This window comes from Vicugna pacos, chromosome 5, assembly GCF_048564905.1.
Source record: "Vicugna pacos chromosome 5, VicPac4, whole genome shotgun sequence".
Classification (NCBI taxonomy): domain Eukaryota; kingdom Metazoa; phylum Chordata; class Mammalia; order Artiodactyla; family Camelidae; genus Vicugna; species Vicugna pacos.
The window spans coordinates 43849360-43866491 of NC_132991.1; the positions used below are offsets into that span (position 1 = coordinate 43849360).

The window sequence follows — 17132 nt, forward strand, 5'->3', positions numbered from 1 at the left end:
CCCAGGCTGGTTTATGATATTTTATGGATGGTGACTTAATGCATTTCCAGGAAATGAATTGCTTCAGTGGTTTTGAGCATCTCTTTTTAGAACCCAAGTACAAATACTAAACCAGTTATCTGTGTTCCTCCATAAGCGATTCGAGTGCTTTATTTTCATTCTTTTTCTTACCGCCTTTCCAGGTTTACATATGAAATTGCACCAGTGTTTGTCCTCATGGAGCAAATAACACTTAAGAAGATGAGAGAGATAGTTGGATGGTCAAGTAAAGATGGTGATGGGATATTTTCTCCTGGTAGGTTTCTGTTCTCTTCCTCTGACTCTCCTCAAGGTTTGCAGCATGGATCCTTAAAAACACTAAACACAAAACGAGTTTGTGGAAGAACGATGACCTTAAAAATATGCGTTTTCAATAGCCCTGCCTTCCCGTCTTTGTCAGAATGAAGGCTAGGAAGACTGCTACGTTCTGTGTGGACTAACCAACAAAGGCTGTGCCCAAACCTACACAAACTGACAAAGGCTGTGTCTAAATCATGCTCAACAGCTCTGGTCTGTCAACAGCATTTGATGAACCGGGGGATTGGGGAATCAAGATCATCAATTGACTAATCCATGTCAGCCAAAATGGTGTATCTACCTTAAGTCTCTAGTTCAATATGGATGCAATAAGAATCTCTAAAACAAGGGCAGATAATCTTCAAGGTAGGAAGGAGTTTGGGGTGGTGTCAGAGACAACGTGGTTGTGTACAAGGGGAAGAGAAAAAATAGGAATTGCAAGTAGGCAATTTAAGCTGTCCATGAATTTGCCTGCTTTAATGTCAGGTAATTGATACAAACATGGCTCGTTTGTGTTGGCCAGACATACCTGCTTACCTCAGTTCTCCTTGCATCTTTATTTAAGTAAACACGCATTTGGTTTTAATTTAATATACTTAGAGCTCTCCTAAATGACTCAATAACTCAGTTGGGCTGTTCTTTGACGAGAGTATCCAAGCAATGTCACTGTTTCCTTCCACAGGCTCTATTACTCTCTGTTCCTCTGTCTTTCTGACTCAGAGAAAAGATTCATCTTTGTTCAGTAAATAGATAGAGCAGAAAGTGGAAGCAGGAAGGTTGTAACTCACCTGTGTCTTTGCAGCCACTGCTGCTGTCACCTCTTATATTTCTGCCTAGACTTCAGGTGGAACAGGCACTGACGTATGTGAATCACCTCTATCTAAATTGCCTAGATGGCTTGGTAATGAGTGTGATTATTTGTATTTCCAAGGCAAAGGGGCCAGAGGGAAGCCCTGGCAACAGAGAAGCCAGCAAAACCTATCAGGATATTTTCCTTCCCTTTTCTGACCTCCCTTGTCTCTTGAGACACCACCTCATCCTTTGTTGTTAGAAACAACAAGGAGGGAGTCCCAACACCTCCCCGTGTGTCTGCTTGCTGATAGGGGGAGCCATATCCAACATGTACAGCATCATGGCTGCTCGCTACAAGTACTTCCCGGAAGTTAAGACCAAGGGCATGGCGGCCGTGCCCAAGCTGGTCCTCTTCACCTCAGAACACGTGAGTTGGTGCTCTTGCTCATGGATTGCGGTGTTTTCCAAGGGACTCTCTCACATCTAACCTCAAGCCTGTGTTTGTTGCAGAGTCACTATTCCATAAAGAAGGCTGGAGCTGCACTTGGCTTTGGAACCGACAATGTGATTTTGATAAAGTGCAATGAAAGGTAGGCAGGAGAGAGTGAATATTAGGTTCTTGATGTATTAAATGTGCTCATCTGTTAAATTTGTTTTATTGTGCTTAAGGACTGACTCAGTACAGTGTGCCAAGCTGCTAATGGTCTGTTGAAAATATCCGATTAAATTACTTTTTTGCTGCTGCTGAAGTTTTTTTCCATGTGCAATCTCATTGATTCTTCACTTTAATTTCTCTCCTTTTATAATAATTACAGGGGAAAGATAATTCCAGCTGATTTAGAGGCAAAAATTCTTGAAGCCAAGCAAAAGGTATGTCCCCTAGGGTGCATCTAAACTCTGGTGAATACAAATTTTTAAAAATTCCTTTTTTCTGCCCTAGACAATAAGTCTTTAATAATACAAGAGATAATTTTATTGCATTACTAAAATTCTTTTCTTCAGTGTTTGCTTATTTCCAGCTTGTGTGATGACTTGGCTTTAAAGCTCTGTTTATACAATATCATTTTTTAAATGAAAAATTCAGTCATTAAACCCCCTCTGTCTTCATTGTGCCAAGTGATTAATTTGATGTAGATCAATAAATCCAGTCTCTAAGCATCATGAAGACACAGCCTAATTGAGGTTTTCACTTGCTACTTGTTAAGTGAAATTTCATTGTAACAAATATCATTTTAGGTTAGGATTCTATTTAGCAAAGTGCTTACATGCCCTGGCAGGTTGCCCATGATACTTGGTGAATCCAGCCTCAATAAATTCTATTAAACAGAAAAATCACATACAACAGATGTATCCACAGGGCACTGCCAGGTAACTGTCAGGCCATTTACCAACTCATCATTGTTTTGGTTACATTCTTGTACATCCTTCTCTAACTGTGGTTATTTGCCTGGATCTCAGCAGAGGAGATGGATAGAAATGTCACTGGGACTGAGCAAAGGGTTGAAGGGGCAGCTTCTAGGAGTCAGAGATTTCCCCAAGCCTGTCTGAGCTCTGTTACTCCACCTTATCACGTATTTCTTGTTCACATTGAAATTTTATCGTATCCACTATTAGGGAAATGGTGTATAGACTTGTTTTCAGTAACCAAACCGTGCTTCAGTATTACTATGGCATTAATACACTTAGAACTACACAGCTTCTAAAACATATGTCCAGATAACACCCAGAGCTACTTTCCCATCGCTCCAAACACTTATTATCACTCTTTACTGCTTTATTGTTTGCTATGTAACTTGCCGCTACTAAACATACTATTTATTTGGCTTATTTAATTTTGTTGATTGTCAATCACCCCCCACTAGAATGCAAACTCCCTGAGAACAGAAATCTTCTTTTGTGCTCGCTGCTGGATTCCCTGCATCCACAACAGAGCCTGGCACGTAAACGTCATTCAAAAAGTATTTGTTGAATAAATGAAGGAATGAAGGAATGAACCAACAGAGGATCTTCCCAGAGAGTCTGATACCACACCAGCTTAGCTGATCGCTGTTAGAAGTCAGTGCTACTGCAGATCTTCTTCATGTGGAAAGGAGGGAGGTTGGAAAGACTAATCAGCCTGTCTGTCTTACCTTATAGGGATATGTTCCTCTGTATGTCAATGCAACTGCCGGCACGACTGTTTATGGCGCTTTTGATCCGATACAGGAGATTGCAGATATATGTGAGAAATATAACCTTTGGCTGCATGTCGATGTAAGTGCTATAATTCAGAGTGGCCTGGTCCATTCAGGATGGGTGGGGTGGGGTAGGGGGGAGCAGCTCTGCTTTATGATTTGCCTCAAGCTCCTCCCGTCGCCTCTCTCCACACCACGTTTCTCTGCCCCCTGCCCCTTGGTGGGCCATTCACAGCAGGTGCATACCCCAGGCCTGTCTGTTCTCTGGGATTCATCCAGTCCTTTCTGGCCAACTGCTGTCTTCTGTGGTTCATCCTAGAATTCCATCTCTGTCACTTTCCCAGAAAGCTTTTGTCTGAACAAATGGCTACAGAGTGAAATACAGATGGGAAAAATATAAGGTATAACATATAGAAAGTGGCCGTGAATCTGAATCTGGACACTCAGCAGTATTCCTTTAGTCCAGCCATCTGTGAGACTTTCTTTATAAAAGAAAGGAAGAGAAGGTGGGAAGGAAGAAAGAAACAAAGGGAGGGAGGGAGGAAGAAAAGAATGAAACACATTATCTGGTACATATAGGAAAAAGAAGACAATATCTGGAAGGTGTTATCAATTAAGAGATTTATTTCCAGATTTTCCCAGGAACACAAGAAGTACATTTTCACACATGTGACTTGGTGGGTTTTTTTTTTCCTTTTTCTCTCTCCATTCTCATATGGGTTTAACTTCTCACAACTGGACAAGGGGGTGATCCACCCTTCTAGTGAACAGATGATGACATAGGCTGTTCCTGTGTCACGTGGGGTCCCAAGCCATTCGATAGACATGTATCAGGGGACCCACAAAAATGTCTTGCTGTTGCAGGAGCTGTTGTGGGACCTCCAGGTCTACCAGGGCTGCTACTTTCTGAGTTTTTCAGGAGCCCTTAGAGCTCTACTGTAGGCAGAATCAGACAGCAGCCTCCAGTCCTTTGTGTTGCTTCTGGAGCTCCCCAGGGGGCCCACTGAGTGTCTCTGGCTTTCCAGAGCACTTTGGGCCTGGGTCTTAGCACCACAGGCTCAGCCCCAGTTGACCTGAATCACTTGTGCAGATGCTCGATGTTAAGCTGGAGGAGCTCTTGAAGGAGAAGTGATCAAAATGAATAACTACAAATGCCCTCAGCTGAACAATCAGTGAGGGTTCCTCTTGTTACAGAAGCTTCTGTTTCTCACTGTTTACATTCTCTCTCATGCTTTGCTGGGGTGTGGAGGGGGCCAGGTTTGGGTTCTTCAGTGTCACAGCCCCCTTTCCCTCTCTTTTCTCTGTCCTCACAGGCCGCCTGGGGCGGTGGGCTGCTCATGTCCAGGAAGCACCGTCATAAACTCAGTGGCATCGAAAGGTAAGGGCTGAGCCAGGGCCTCCTTCCGCTCAGGCCATCAAACCTGCTGTGCTACCGAGTCCGCTGATGTCCCTGCCCTGACTCCCAGAATCATATTCAATCTAAGCTCATTTTCATTCAGCAGGAACTTACTGAGCACCTGTTATACGCTAGGTACTGGGAAATCAGTCATCTTTGAGCTTTCCCCACAATGAGTTCATGGTTTAGAAAGAGAGAAAAACAAGTAAACAAAGAGTGACCACACCTCGTGATAAGCTCACTGGCAGATGTGATTGCAAGGTGCCCAGGCAGGAGAGAAGGGAGACTTACTGTGTGGGAATTTGGAGGCTAAATGGGAGTTTGTCAAGGGCACAGGAAGGGGCACTGATTCATTTCATTCTTCTTTTTCTCTAAGCTTACACCTGGGGGAGGGGTAGGACACTCAGCTTACCTAACTTACTTATTTTCTTGTTCACTATTCAAGTTCAGTGGGTGTTCTAAGCCAAATATGATTTTGACCTGACTTCTAATTATTGATCCAAAATGAATTCATATTGAGTCATGGATTCACTAAGCAGGTATTTACTGAGTGTCTTTCACAAGACAGGCAGGCATGGACGTGAATGCTCAGGTACTCGTATTCAGTCCAGCCACCTCTGACACTTTTCTAAAAAGGTGTACCTGGTACATATAGGAAAAATAAGGCAACATGTAGAAGGTGGTATCAACTAAAAGATTTACTCTCCCGAAGCTTACTGTCTATGAATTAGATGTTCATAAACAAAAAGATATTTAATCTGCCAAGGCGTGCTATTTTAGACAGGGTCATCAGAGGCCTTTCTGAAGAGGTGACATTTCAGCAGACACTAGGATAAAGGGAGACAGGAAGCACAGATACAAGGAAGAGTATTCTAAGAGGGGGGAGGCCAAGTGCAAAGGCCCCGTGGTAGGACTATTCTTGGTGTGTTGGAGGAAAGCCCATCAAAGAGGCCAGTGTGGCTGGAGCAAAGTGAGAGTTCAGAGCAGACTGAGGTTGGAGAGGTGGAAGGGAGCAGGCATCAGGGACAGCACTCAAGTTGTTTGAGTTTTTGTTGCCTCTCCTATACTTCTTCCCCTGCGTTTCCATTTTGAAAGGCCAGTATTAAAGTGAGTGGGACTCACAGAAGCCTAGTTATGTGACCCTTAACTTGGAGGACAATATCTTAAATGTAGACGGGCCAGTCTAGCTGTGCTTTAGCTCTCTTAAACGTTTTGCCCTAGACTTTCTCTTTTCTAACATTTTAAAGCGTATATATCTTCTGAAGGAAATTGAATCCATATCATGTCTTATTACTTTCCGTTTGTAGCACTGAAGAATCATTGACCTTTAGGACATTAAAAAAAAAAGTTTAATTTAAGACATTTTGTGTGATCTATATATAGTTTTTTTTAATTGAAGTATAGTCAATTACTATCTATAGTTTTTAAATGATTCACTAAATGATGGCTATGAGAAAATTGGGTAAATTCTCTGCCTTGTAAGTATGGCTTGACACTGATGCTTTCTGATGAGATACATATTATAGTGAACTTTTCCCAAGTCTCTTTCATAAAGGCTTTCTTTATTATGCACGTGGCGGAAGGTACTTCAGGCCTCTCTCTCTTCTCCTTGATATACAGTGTACACCTTATAGTCACATATACACTAAATTATTTTCCCTGTAAAGGACCAAAGCAAGAGGAAGAGGTTAAAAATTCACAGCAGGAATTTAGATCCAGGGAGAGCAGAGGCAGTATAATTCCAAGCCAATTGATACGTCTGGGGAAAACATCCTTCACAGGTATTAAAGCACAGAGCCCAGCTGGGGGCTAGGCCATTGGGAAGGAGTTATCCAAGTTTTAATCATCATACATTACACTTAGTTGTTTCCGTAATGTCCTAGCTAGTGTGCTCCTTAACCATTTAATTGTGTCTGACAGAGTGATGCGGTTGCTAGGAGACCATGCTTGTTAAAGCTATCACTGCAGCCTAAACTGGCAAGATCATGTTTATTTAGCATTTAAACAATGCTGCTAAGTAGTCAAAGTCTAGAATTGTCTCACTGATTCTTGCTTTAAAATGTCAGTCTTCATAGTACCTTACAAGCAGCATCCCCAGCCTATAAGTAAGAAGAGGAAGGCAGAAAAGCCAGTCCGTTGACTAGAGGGAGGTAGTCTAACGGAGGCGTTATGAGCACTGGCTCTGCGGTTAGACTCCCTGAACTTGAATCTTGGCTCCAACACTTCCCAGTTATGTGACTCTGGGTGATGTATTGAACCCTTTTGTGCCTCAGTCTCTCCATCTAAAGTAAAGGTGATACTCATCCTTATGTCATAAGGTTGTTGTGAGAATTAAGTATTCCAAGCATGGTTATTAGTATTATATATTTAGTGATTCATTTTATCCTTTATTCAATTCCTTGAGGTAGACACTATTCTCCACATTTTAAAGACAGGAAAACTGAGCCACAAGGGAGTTATGTCATTTGCCCAAACTAGCAAATGTCAGAGCCAGGATTCAGACTTGGGTAATCTGGCTCCAAGCTTGAGTTCCTAACCATGACACCATACTGATAAAATGCTTGTAATACTCTTAGGACAGCAGGACACATAATAAATGTTCTTCATAAAAGTTAGCTATTATTAACAGAAGAGACAGTCTGCTGCTTAGTATTCTGAGACTGCCAGCAGAGTATTTGCTTACTACCTGATTAGTCAACTTAGGGGACTGGACACTGAAAACTTGTATTGACTAGGGTTGCAGTGGGCAGTGCTTTTCTCAAGAGGACGGTTGCCTCTTGTCGCCTCCTGCACCTTCTCCTCTGAGCATCGTGTATTTCTTTCAGGGCCAGCTCGGTCACCTGGAACCCTCACAAGATGATGGGCGTGCTGTTGCAGTGCTCCGCCATTCTTGTCAAGGAAAAGGTCTGTACTCCCCTCAAAGATGATCTGGTGGCCTGCACCCCGTTTAGAAGGCCCGAGAAGAGAAAAGCATGGGGTCTTTTTACAGTACTTGTAGAGGAACTCACAAGACTGATAGCTCTGTCTGGACTGCCCGTGTCTGTGAGGCTCCAGCTAACCTCGCACCCGCTCTGGGCTCCTGCTCTGTCTGCCCTCCTTCCTGGCTCAGGGCTCAGGGCTCCATCAGTGATAGAAACGACAAGGGCGTTATTTCATTTCACGTTCCTTCACGTTTGTTCAAATGAAAGTGAGCGCTATAGGGTGAGCCGCTAACCCTCACCTCACTGATGACAAAAAGGGGTCGCTGGAACGTACTTCATGTCCTTAGCATGAACTTGTGGTCCCAAGAGCTGAAACAAATTAGGCAGAACCAGAACTACAAATGTTAGCTTAGGGCAACCAGGGAGGTTGAGCAAGAAGCTTCTGCAAAGGAGTTAGTAGTGTATTGTCTCCTTTAAGCACCTGATAATAGGACCCTGCCCTCGAGAGCACTGTTCCTCCAACAAAACTTGCACACTGAGGCACTCCCAAAAGTCTGTCACCAACTTGTAGGATCCGGAACCTGCACAAGCTCCTTAGTCCACTCCTAAGTAGAGTGCCTGTTACTTCCACAGGAGATCCTGGGAAAGATTGGAACACTTTTTAGGGGATGCTTTGGGGGAAGAAATTTCTTCCACACTTGAGACTGTCCCACCTTCTACAGGAAGTTTATATCCCTTACCACTGCCGACTGAATGCTACAGCTCTCTCCAGCTGTCGAAGTAACCCAAAACACCCACACAAATTTCCAGATGCCCCTCAGAGGGACAGTAGAAGGGCGCTTGTTGGCATCTGAGATAAAAGATCATTTTCAAATCAGAGTGATAGAGGAAAAGGGGCAAAGGTTTTTCTAAGGATGGTTTTAGAGAAGGACATCAGAATAACGGCAAGGCCTCACGAGACGTGAGAAGGTTGTATGTACATGACCCCCAGTCCAGCCTGTCCTGTTTCAAAGCCATCCATGCCTCTGACCTGTGGCTGCAGTTACACACCTGCCTTGATTCCCCTGACAGGGTATCCTCCAAGGATGCAACCAGATGTGTGCAGGGTACCTCTTCCAGCCAGATAAGCAGTATGATGTCTCCTACGACACTGGGGACAAGGCCATTCAATGTGGCCGCCATGTGGACATCTTCAAGTTCTGGCTGATGTGGAAAGCAAAGGTACGGAGGAGGGCGTCTGGGAAACAGAGCAGAAATGTAATTTTCACAGGCTGGCTGGTGAAAGTGAGGCAAAGATATATTACAGACAATTTATTATGTCCATAATCAATAGATAATTGAGTTAACGGTATTTTCTTTGTTTGCGAATGAATTGTTTTATCCTTTATGTCAAAGTCTCTCTCCTTCCATTCAATCTCCTCAGTGTGAATTAGCATGATGTTTTCTTATAACTTTCTCTGATGAGCACTAAAAATTTTGCCAAGATAAGGACGTCCCCAGCAATCCTTAGGGATGCTGATATTATTTAGTGCAGATGTAGAGAAAGAGATAAAGAGAAAATTACTGCATTATTCTGTGCAGATCCCTGAGTTCCTTTATGAGGCCTCGAGTCATGGGCTATATCTGACAGTTTTAAGTTCTTTTTAAATAATGGCTTTCCCATTATTTGTACTTTTATACTCTCTTCTAGAAAATGCATACTTTATCCGGAGAAATCCTAGACAGAATCTTTCAGGTTCTATTTCTGGGTCTAGGGGAAAAAAAGCAACCTGTTTGAATTTCCCTCAAAATAAGGCTAAGGGAAAGGAATACCATGTGACTGTTTCAAAAGTATTTTTATGCAATCAGGTAAAGGCAATGTGAGTTCACAGCTTTCAGTTGCAACCATTGTTTTTATTTATCTACTGTAAATTAATTTTAATACATTTCCAAGTTTAAGACTGGGGCTACTGATACCCAAACAACAAGGTTTTCCAGCCAAACATCTAGTCAAATGTTTCTTCTGTAGGAAGAATTTGACAGATTATTTTTTTTCATCATTACATCATTTTGTCTTAATATAGAAATAGTCTGAATTTGATTTTTACCACAAAGTAATCATAGGTATTTGAAGCCTATATAGACCGAGAAATGGCAACAAGAGAAAGAACCCTATCATACAGAAACCTAATAACCACATGGCCTGTCTCAGGAATCTGCCTTCGCTTTGCCTAATAATTACCGCTGGAACCTGGGCTCCCAGTGAATTGATTCCTGAGGTGGGACTCTGGGGCGGGCTTCATTCCCAAGTGGAAAATGGACTGGCCGGGCTGTCCGCTCAGCAGTGACTGCTGCTTGGCCAGGATTGGACTTCATCCAGACACGTTAGCGATCCACCAGCCTCGTGCATCTGCTCTCCCTGTGAACACCGACCCACTCCACAACCCCTGTGCTGCTGTGACTAATCAGCCATGCTGGCTTTTGAAACTCGTGCTCAACCAGTTTGTCAATAGTTGGAGCGATGGCAATCTCGGGTACACATGCCGAGACCAGTGGCTTCCCCATCTGTCTGCCTGCCTGTCACCAAAAAGGGATAATAGCGTGTTGTGTGAAAGTAAGCCTGCCTGGGTGTAAGGGGAATGGCTTTGGCCAGGATTTCCAGTTGGGGAAGGTGGATTCTAAAGTAGTATTTCTCCACCTGTCTATGGTGCAGAACTAATTGTTTTGTTGGTTTTTTTTAACCTATCATCCACCAATACAATAAAGATAACTTGCTAGAAAAGTGAAATAAAAAACCATACAAAGTACATACAAAGATCAATTTTAAAAATGAGATTCAAGACATAAAGTTACTGTCAGATAGCTATACAGATTTCTTATTGCTTAATCTAAATTTCTCTGCTCATCTTATCATGGACTGATTACAGTTTGTGGACTGGCTTCAGTCCATAGAGGAGGATTTGGGTGACACTATCCTAAAGCAAACCAGAAATGGGCTTCAGGTTCAGGCTATGAATTACTAGCAAGAAGCAAAAAGCCCTTTTGAGAATAACTGCCCAGAGACCAGAGTGCCTTCAAAAGAGATTAGGCACACTTCATTTTATTGCATGCAGGGCTATGAGAAAGCTGTTCACATTTAATGAGATGCTTCCTGCTAACCATCTCCAAGAATATTCCTATGTATACTTCCAATAGACACAAACAACACAGCCCTTGCAAATGCCATCGCAGGGAAATGCAACCTCTCACCAATAAACATGACTTTTCTTGTTTTAAAACAGGGCACAGTGGGCTTTGAAAATCAGATCAATAAATGCTTGGAGCTGGCTGAATACCTCTACACCAAGATTAAAAGCAGAGAAGAATTTGAGATGGTTTTCGATGGTGAGGTACGTTGACATCCTGGACTTCTGGAAAATCTATGAGTGATGCTCCTGAAGCCATATTGTCCCCCATTGCCTATTTTCTGCTGAATTTTCTGAATTTTCGTTCTATGCATCCTTCATTTAATTCCCTCTGTGCCCACGAATGTTTCTTCCATTAGCATTGGGATGACTTTTCCCCTTTGCCTCTTCTAAAATGGTATACTCTCAGCCAGCCATTTGCAAACAAAAGGTCTTTCCTTGGCGGATCTGAATCCTTTATCATTCTCAGGTCTGATTATTGTGTTGCACCTCCAGGATAAAGTATTCCTCAGTCCCAAGAAGCTTATAGGATGGGTATATCCTTGTCTCCCAAGACTGGTTCTAAAGTGAAGTTCTCCTTTATGTAGATTCATTGTGAGGAGAGCAAGATAAAATTGCCTCTGCCCTGAGTTCAGATCCACACTGCACACAATAAGGTACTTGTCATTCCAGTGTTGACTGAGGGCCTGCTGGGTGCCCTCCCCTAGGCCAGGCGCTGGGACATACACTAGTGACCATAGCAAGTGCTGTCTCCGCCTTCCTGGAGCCCACAGCTGGATAAAGAAAGTTGGAATAGGAGCCAGTGTTGAACAAAAGGAAATCTACTCATAACCCAGTGTCATGGACCACCACCCACATTCAACTTAGTCTACTTAGCAGGCTCCTAGCCTGCCAGGAACATCCTGGAGAGTCACCAGATGAGCAAGAAGGAGCCCTGAGCAGTTCAGATCGGTCATATGGTGCTTGTGCATTTCACCTCTGTGGCCCGCTCTCATCATTTGCACTGTTTTAAACATTCTACTAGCAGGTTAAAACAAATGTGATGTCTCAAGCCTGTGAAAGTGATGGCAAACAGTAACTAGGAAGAAAATTGAAAAACAATAGCGAGAGTACAGAAGGACTCAAAAAGCACGAGAGTCTTTGGGATGGGAACACCAAACCGTTCTAGACACTCAGCAAGCTTGGTCTTAGCGTTGAGAACCGGTATTAATGTTCATTATGATAATCCTGAATCGTTAAGAGAAGGTTCAGTACCAATAAAATTAACTATGTTTCAAGCATCCTCTGTATATGAGGCACTGCAAAATGGCAAGGTAGATAATACTTTTCTTTTAAAACTCCCCATATGTAATTTTTTTAACATTTCAATGTTTAAAGTTGGGTAACTTTAGTCATCTAGAATCGGTTATGGGAAATAACTCTCTTGCCAAATATGATGGGATAAACCAAGCTTTGTTCTCCCAAGTGTAGAATTAACATGAAGCCTTTTATTTCTTTCTTTCTTTTCTTTTCTGATCTGAGGGACTACCACTAGGGGTACTTAGGGGTTTTGGAACAGCTTTCTCTCAAGTTCTCATAATTTTCTGTTTTGTTCGTATGTGTGCTTGTTTGTGAAAATCTCTGCAGCCTGAGCATACGAATGTCTGTTTCTGGTATATTCCACAAAGCCTCAGGGGCGTTCCAGACAGCCCTGAGCGACGGGAAAAACTGCACAGGGTATGGAATCTCTCCTTGTCTCATCTAACTCGCTGTGATTTCTCTGGCTGGTCAGAACATCCTCGCTCTAATGTGTCTTTCTAATAGGGGAGAAAAAAGGCTAAAGGCTTGGAGTGGTAGGGAATATCTTGTTACAGTCTTCTTCTTGGGTCTGGATGTCCCCTTGCTGTGGTTCAGATGCAGCGGGAACTCTGGGGGAATGCATCCCTGTCTTGGGGTGTTGTTTGTCATCATAGGGGCCATATGCAGGACAATTGAATAATATACATATTCCTAGGACCTTTCATATTAAACTATGTCTGTTAAGATAGCTTCTAAGTTGTAGTCTTCTCTAATCCTGACTCATTCTAGTTGTTGATTTCTGTGTCTAGTTTATATATGGTGTATAGTTGTTTGTATTATATTTAATTTATGTAATATTTCCTTGATCTAACTATTCAACACATATTTGTTGAGCACAGTCTATGTGCCAGACAGTACCCTAGGTGCTGAACAAGCAGAAGCCCTAATTTGTGTTGTTGGCCATGTGAACTTCTCAGTTTTGTTTTTGATTTTAATTTTATTATCATCATTCTAAGTCCGACTGTCAAAATTCAGTTGCACAGTGCTTTCTGTGGGAATTCATGATTGGGTAGACTTGAACAGTCGTTAGCTATTAGCCACTGAAGAAACCTGGATATAAAATATTTCTTTGCCTTTATGTCAGTATAAACACAAATCACAAAAGTCAAATAGCTCTTTTTTTTCCAACTAAGAAATGAATTGCATTGTTAAGAAGAGCATGGTGTTAATATCAGTCTTGAGTTTTGTTTTGTATTTTCCCTCACAAGGTGGCCCCCAAAATCAAAGCCCTGATGATGGAGTCTGGCACGACCATGGTGGGCTACCAGCCTCAGGGGGACAAGGCCAACTTCTTCCGGATGGTCATCTCGAACCCAGCCGCGACCCAGTCTGATATCGACTTCCTCATTGAGGAGATAGAAAGACTGGGCCAGGACCTGTGATTGTGTCCATAGACCATGAGTTTCTGGGAATTCCCTTTCCCCTGGCACTCTAGAACAACCTCTCTATGTCGCTGAAACACATAGGCCATCTCATTGGGTGAAAACTTCATCTCTTGAGGAATACTGTTCAAACCTTACTTAAGCTTGTTAGAGTTAGCAGGAAATAATGTTCTTTTTAAAAAGTTGTATCTTAGGAACCCAGTATATATGTACAGTTATATATACCTCTCTCTATAAATATATGTGTGTATAATGAGCGTGGTTTAGTAATAGATCGCAGCATGTCTCCCACTCCAAGAGAATGAACTTCACCATCAGCAGTTACTGAGGGGCCAAATGTGCTGCAAACCAGCTTGCCCAACCACCTCAGGAAAGAAGTTTTTCAAAATGTCATGTGTTCGAGACCAAGGGAAACACTGTTGGCGGGAGTTGACCTCATTGTCAGGGTTTCTCCCACCTGAAGTGATGATGGATGAGAAAAAGTGCCACAGGATGACAAGAGTCCCACCCTCCCCATTAGTACCCTGTTAGGGGGAAATAGTAGCAGCGTCATTGTTACAGGTGTACTATTGCTGTATTTTTAGAGATTAATTTGTGTAGATTGTGTATATTTCTGTTGTCTGACCTTGGGGAGGGGAGGGGAAGAACACATATAATGATTTTAAAGACTGTTTAATTGTAGGTAAATGAAATACTTGCTTATTTATATTCAGAGATTTACCATGTTAAAGAGGTGTCTTGTATTTTCTTCCCAATTGTAATGTATGATGTTTATATATTGATGCAGTAAGTTCTGAAAACTGTTTATGGTCTTTCTGTGCATTTGTGAGCCAAAGAGAAAAGATGAAAATTAGTGAGACTTGTATTTATATTAGAGTGCCCTTAAAATAGTGACTTAAGCATAAGTTTACTGTCTGCAAGAGAATCTGATACTGTATGTAATGTTGTATCCATGGCAATCCCATCACTCATGTGGCATCTGCTCTGCTCTTACCCTCTCTGTCTGGCTGTATGTCTGGTGTTCTCTATGCTTTTGTAGTAACTGTTGGATAATAACTAGACCTCCTGTAATGTTGTAGTAGTTCATGACCAATCTCTGTGACTCGCTTAGCTCAAACCTAAAGCAATGTTTCCCAAGACCTTCCGAAGAGCTCAGATAAATCGACCAGGCTCACAACTGTTTTTGAAGAAAAGGGAAATTCACACTGTGCGTTTTAGAGTATGCAAGAAGAATCTAAGTAAATAAAAATATTCTCCATGGAGAATTTGAACTTAAGTTTCTTCCAGTTTCTGTTTTGTGTAGGAAGAGAGGTTTCCAGTGACAGGTATTGGGATCACCACCAGCCATTCACTCTCCACTGACTTTAGGTGATGCTCAGTACCTTTATTCAACTAGGAATCAACCCATGGTCTTAGGTTCCCAAGCCCTTTACCTAAAAATCAGTGGGATTCTAATTAAATAAAATTTGCTGTTCACACCTAGAAAAAAAAAAAAAGCTCTTTCTCTTTTTCATTTTCTTATCTGCATCTTGGAGTTCTGTTCATTCAGTCATTCAACAAGCGTTTGCTTCCTCTAGAGCAGGCACTGCTCTAGCACTGGGGTTACAGAGGTGTTCATGGCAGACAAACTTTCCATCTAGTGGGGAATCTTTCATCATTTGGCGTCTGTGGTTCTGAAAGCCTCTAAGATTACAGAATTACTCCTTCCTGCTGCTTAACGCTTGTGCAGTGGGCCCAATTCACTTCCATGGGAAATACATTTTGATGCTGGATCATTAACGAATAGGATCCATTTTCTATGATATCCTATTAAGCTCTGATAATTAATTATCCTATTAAGCACTATAAACTTTAGTGTGCAAATTTTCGTGTGAACATAGGTTTTCACTTAACTTGGGTAAGTAACTAGTTGTAGGATTCCTTGATTGTACGGTAAGAGTACATGAAACTTGCTGAAACTCAAAAAAATTTTTGTTTTCCAGAAATATATCATCTATGGGTGACAGTTGTGTTTATTCCTTTCTGATCCTTATACATTTTCCCCCCTTTTCCTTGATATACTGTGCAGGCCAAGATACCCAGTGCGATGAGGAAATGAAGTGTTGGTAGCAGGCATCTTGCTTTATTCCTGATATTACAGGAAATGTTTTCACCAGATACCATTTAGTCTTATGTTTCCTATAGGTTTTTCTGTAGATATCCTTTATTGAGTTAAAGAAGTTTCTTTTTATTTCTAGTTTGCTAAGAATTTCAATAATAAATGAGTATTTAATGTTTAGTTAAACATTAAGTATTTAAGTTTTCCAAGTTTTCTTGAGTCAGTTTTTGTGAGTTGCATTTTTTTTCAGGAATTTAATGCATATTTTTGAGTTTTCAGGTAATTATGAAGTTGTCCATAATATTTTTTTCAATCTGTTGCATCTGTATGTATATTCTCCATTTTTTCCCCTAATACAGTAATTTGTTTCTTTGTTCCTTTTTTGTTCATTAATCTTAAACAGAAATTTGTCAGTTTCATTAAGCTGTTCAGAAAATATTTGTCTTGGTCAATACTCTCAATTGTATGATGGCTTTTTACCACATTAATTTCTGCTTCTGTGTTTATTATTTCCTTCCTTCAACTTTTTTTAGGCTTAACTGCTGTTCCTTTTTCTAACTTCTCAAGTTCTATGCTTAGGTCATTAATTTTGAGCTTTTCTTCTTTTCTAATAGAAGCACCTAAAGACATACTTCTCTGCAAACATCCCTTTATTTATATACTACAAGTTTGGACACATGATAATTTAGTATCGTTCAATTCTAAGTAAGATGTATTTGTCTATTTTTCCTTGTAGTTTAATTTTTGCTGTTATTACATATAAACAAGTTTCATCATATTTTTTCTGGCAATCTAAAACTTTTATCATTATGTAGTGACCCACTCATTTTTGCCTTCTTATCAATTTCATCTGATATTAATATAGTTATATAACATTCTTTAGTCTTTGCCTAATACATATGTCTCATTTGAACTATAATATTTCTGTATCTTTAAGTTTTAATTGAGTATCATATAACTAGCTGGATTTTATCATCTTTTCCGTCTGTGTCTTTCAGCTGAAGGATTTCATTTACTGTGCTTACTGATATCTTTGGACTTAATTCTATCATCTTATTGTGTGCTATCCATTTGTTCCACCTTTTACGCTCTTCTTTTCTCCTTTCTTGTAAAAGATTTAGATTAAGTGAGGGTTTTTTTTATGTTTCTTTTTTTTTTACAAAAAAATACAGAGAAAGTTTATTTGGTGGTCACCACCTGAATCTGGAAATACAACTCCAGGTTGATGATACTGACACAAAACGGTCGTTATTAATTAATCCATGCTAGCCCACCCCAAACTAACTGAACATCAATAAAAATGATCATATATACATAAATGATCTCTGTTAACATCTGCACTGCATTCTCACTTTCCATATCACTTAATTTCCAGTTTCAGCCATCTGATGGGTTAAATGTTCGTGGCCTAACAGAGAATCATGTAGATGATCAAGCAAGATTTCATTTTCTTTATTTGGTGGTAACAAAGGCTACAGTTTAGTTCTTAAACCTACAGCTACTAGTGACCTTCTATCCAGGCAGAGTAACA

General features: G+C 41.1%; 1 protein-coding gene across 1 annotated transcript in view; it reads left to right on the forward strand.

The window, feature by feature from the left end:
- GAD1 (glutamate decarboxylase 1) overlaps window positions 1-14779 on the forward strand; it is a 38551-nt gene extending 23772 nt beyond the window's left edge. Inside the window, exons 7-17 of the mRNA XM_006213960.3 lie at window positions 183-295; window positions 1440-1555; window positions 1639-1718; window positions 1944-1998; window positions 3265-3381; window positions 4616-4680; window positions 7524-7602; window positions 8691-8840; window positions 10880-10987; window positions 12410-12499; window positions 13330-14779. Coding sequence (XP_006214022.1) covers window positions 183-295; window positions 1440-1555; window positions 1639-1718; window positions 1944-1998; window positions 3265-3381; window positions 4616-4680; window positions 7524-7602; window positions 8691-8840; window positions 10880-10987; window positions 12410-12499; window positions 13330-13503 — 1147 coding nt within the window. The 3' untranslated portion in view covers window positions 13504-14779. The remainder of the gene's footprint in view (window positions 1-182; window positions 296-1439; window positions 1556-1638; window positions 1719-1943; window positions 1999-3264; window positions 3382-4615; window positions 4681-7523; window positions 7603-8690; window positions 8841-10879; window positions 10988-12409; window positions 12500-13329) is intronic.
- The last annotated feature ends 2353 nt before the right edge of the window (window positions 14780-17132 follow it).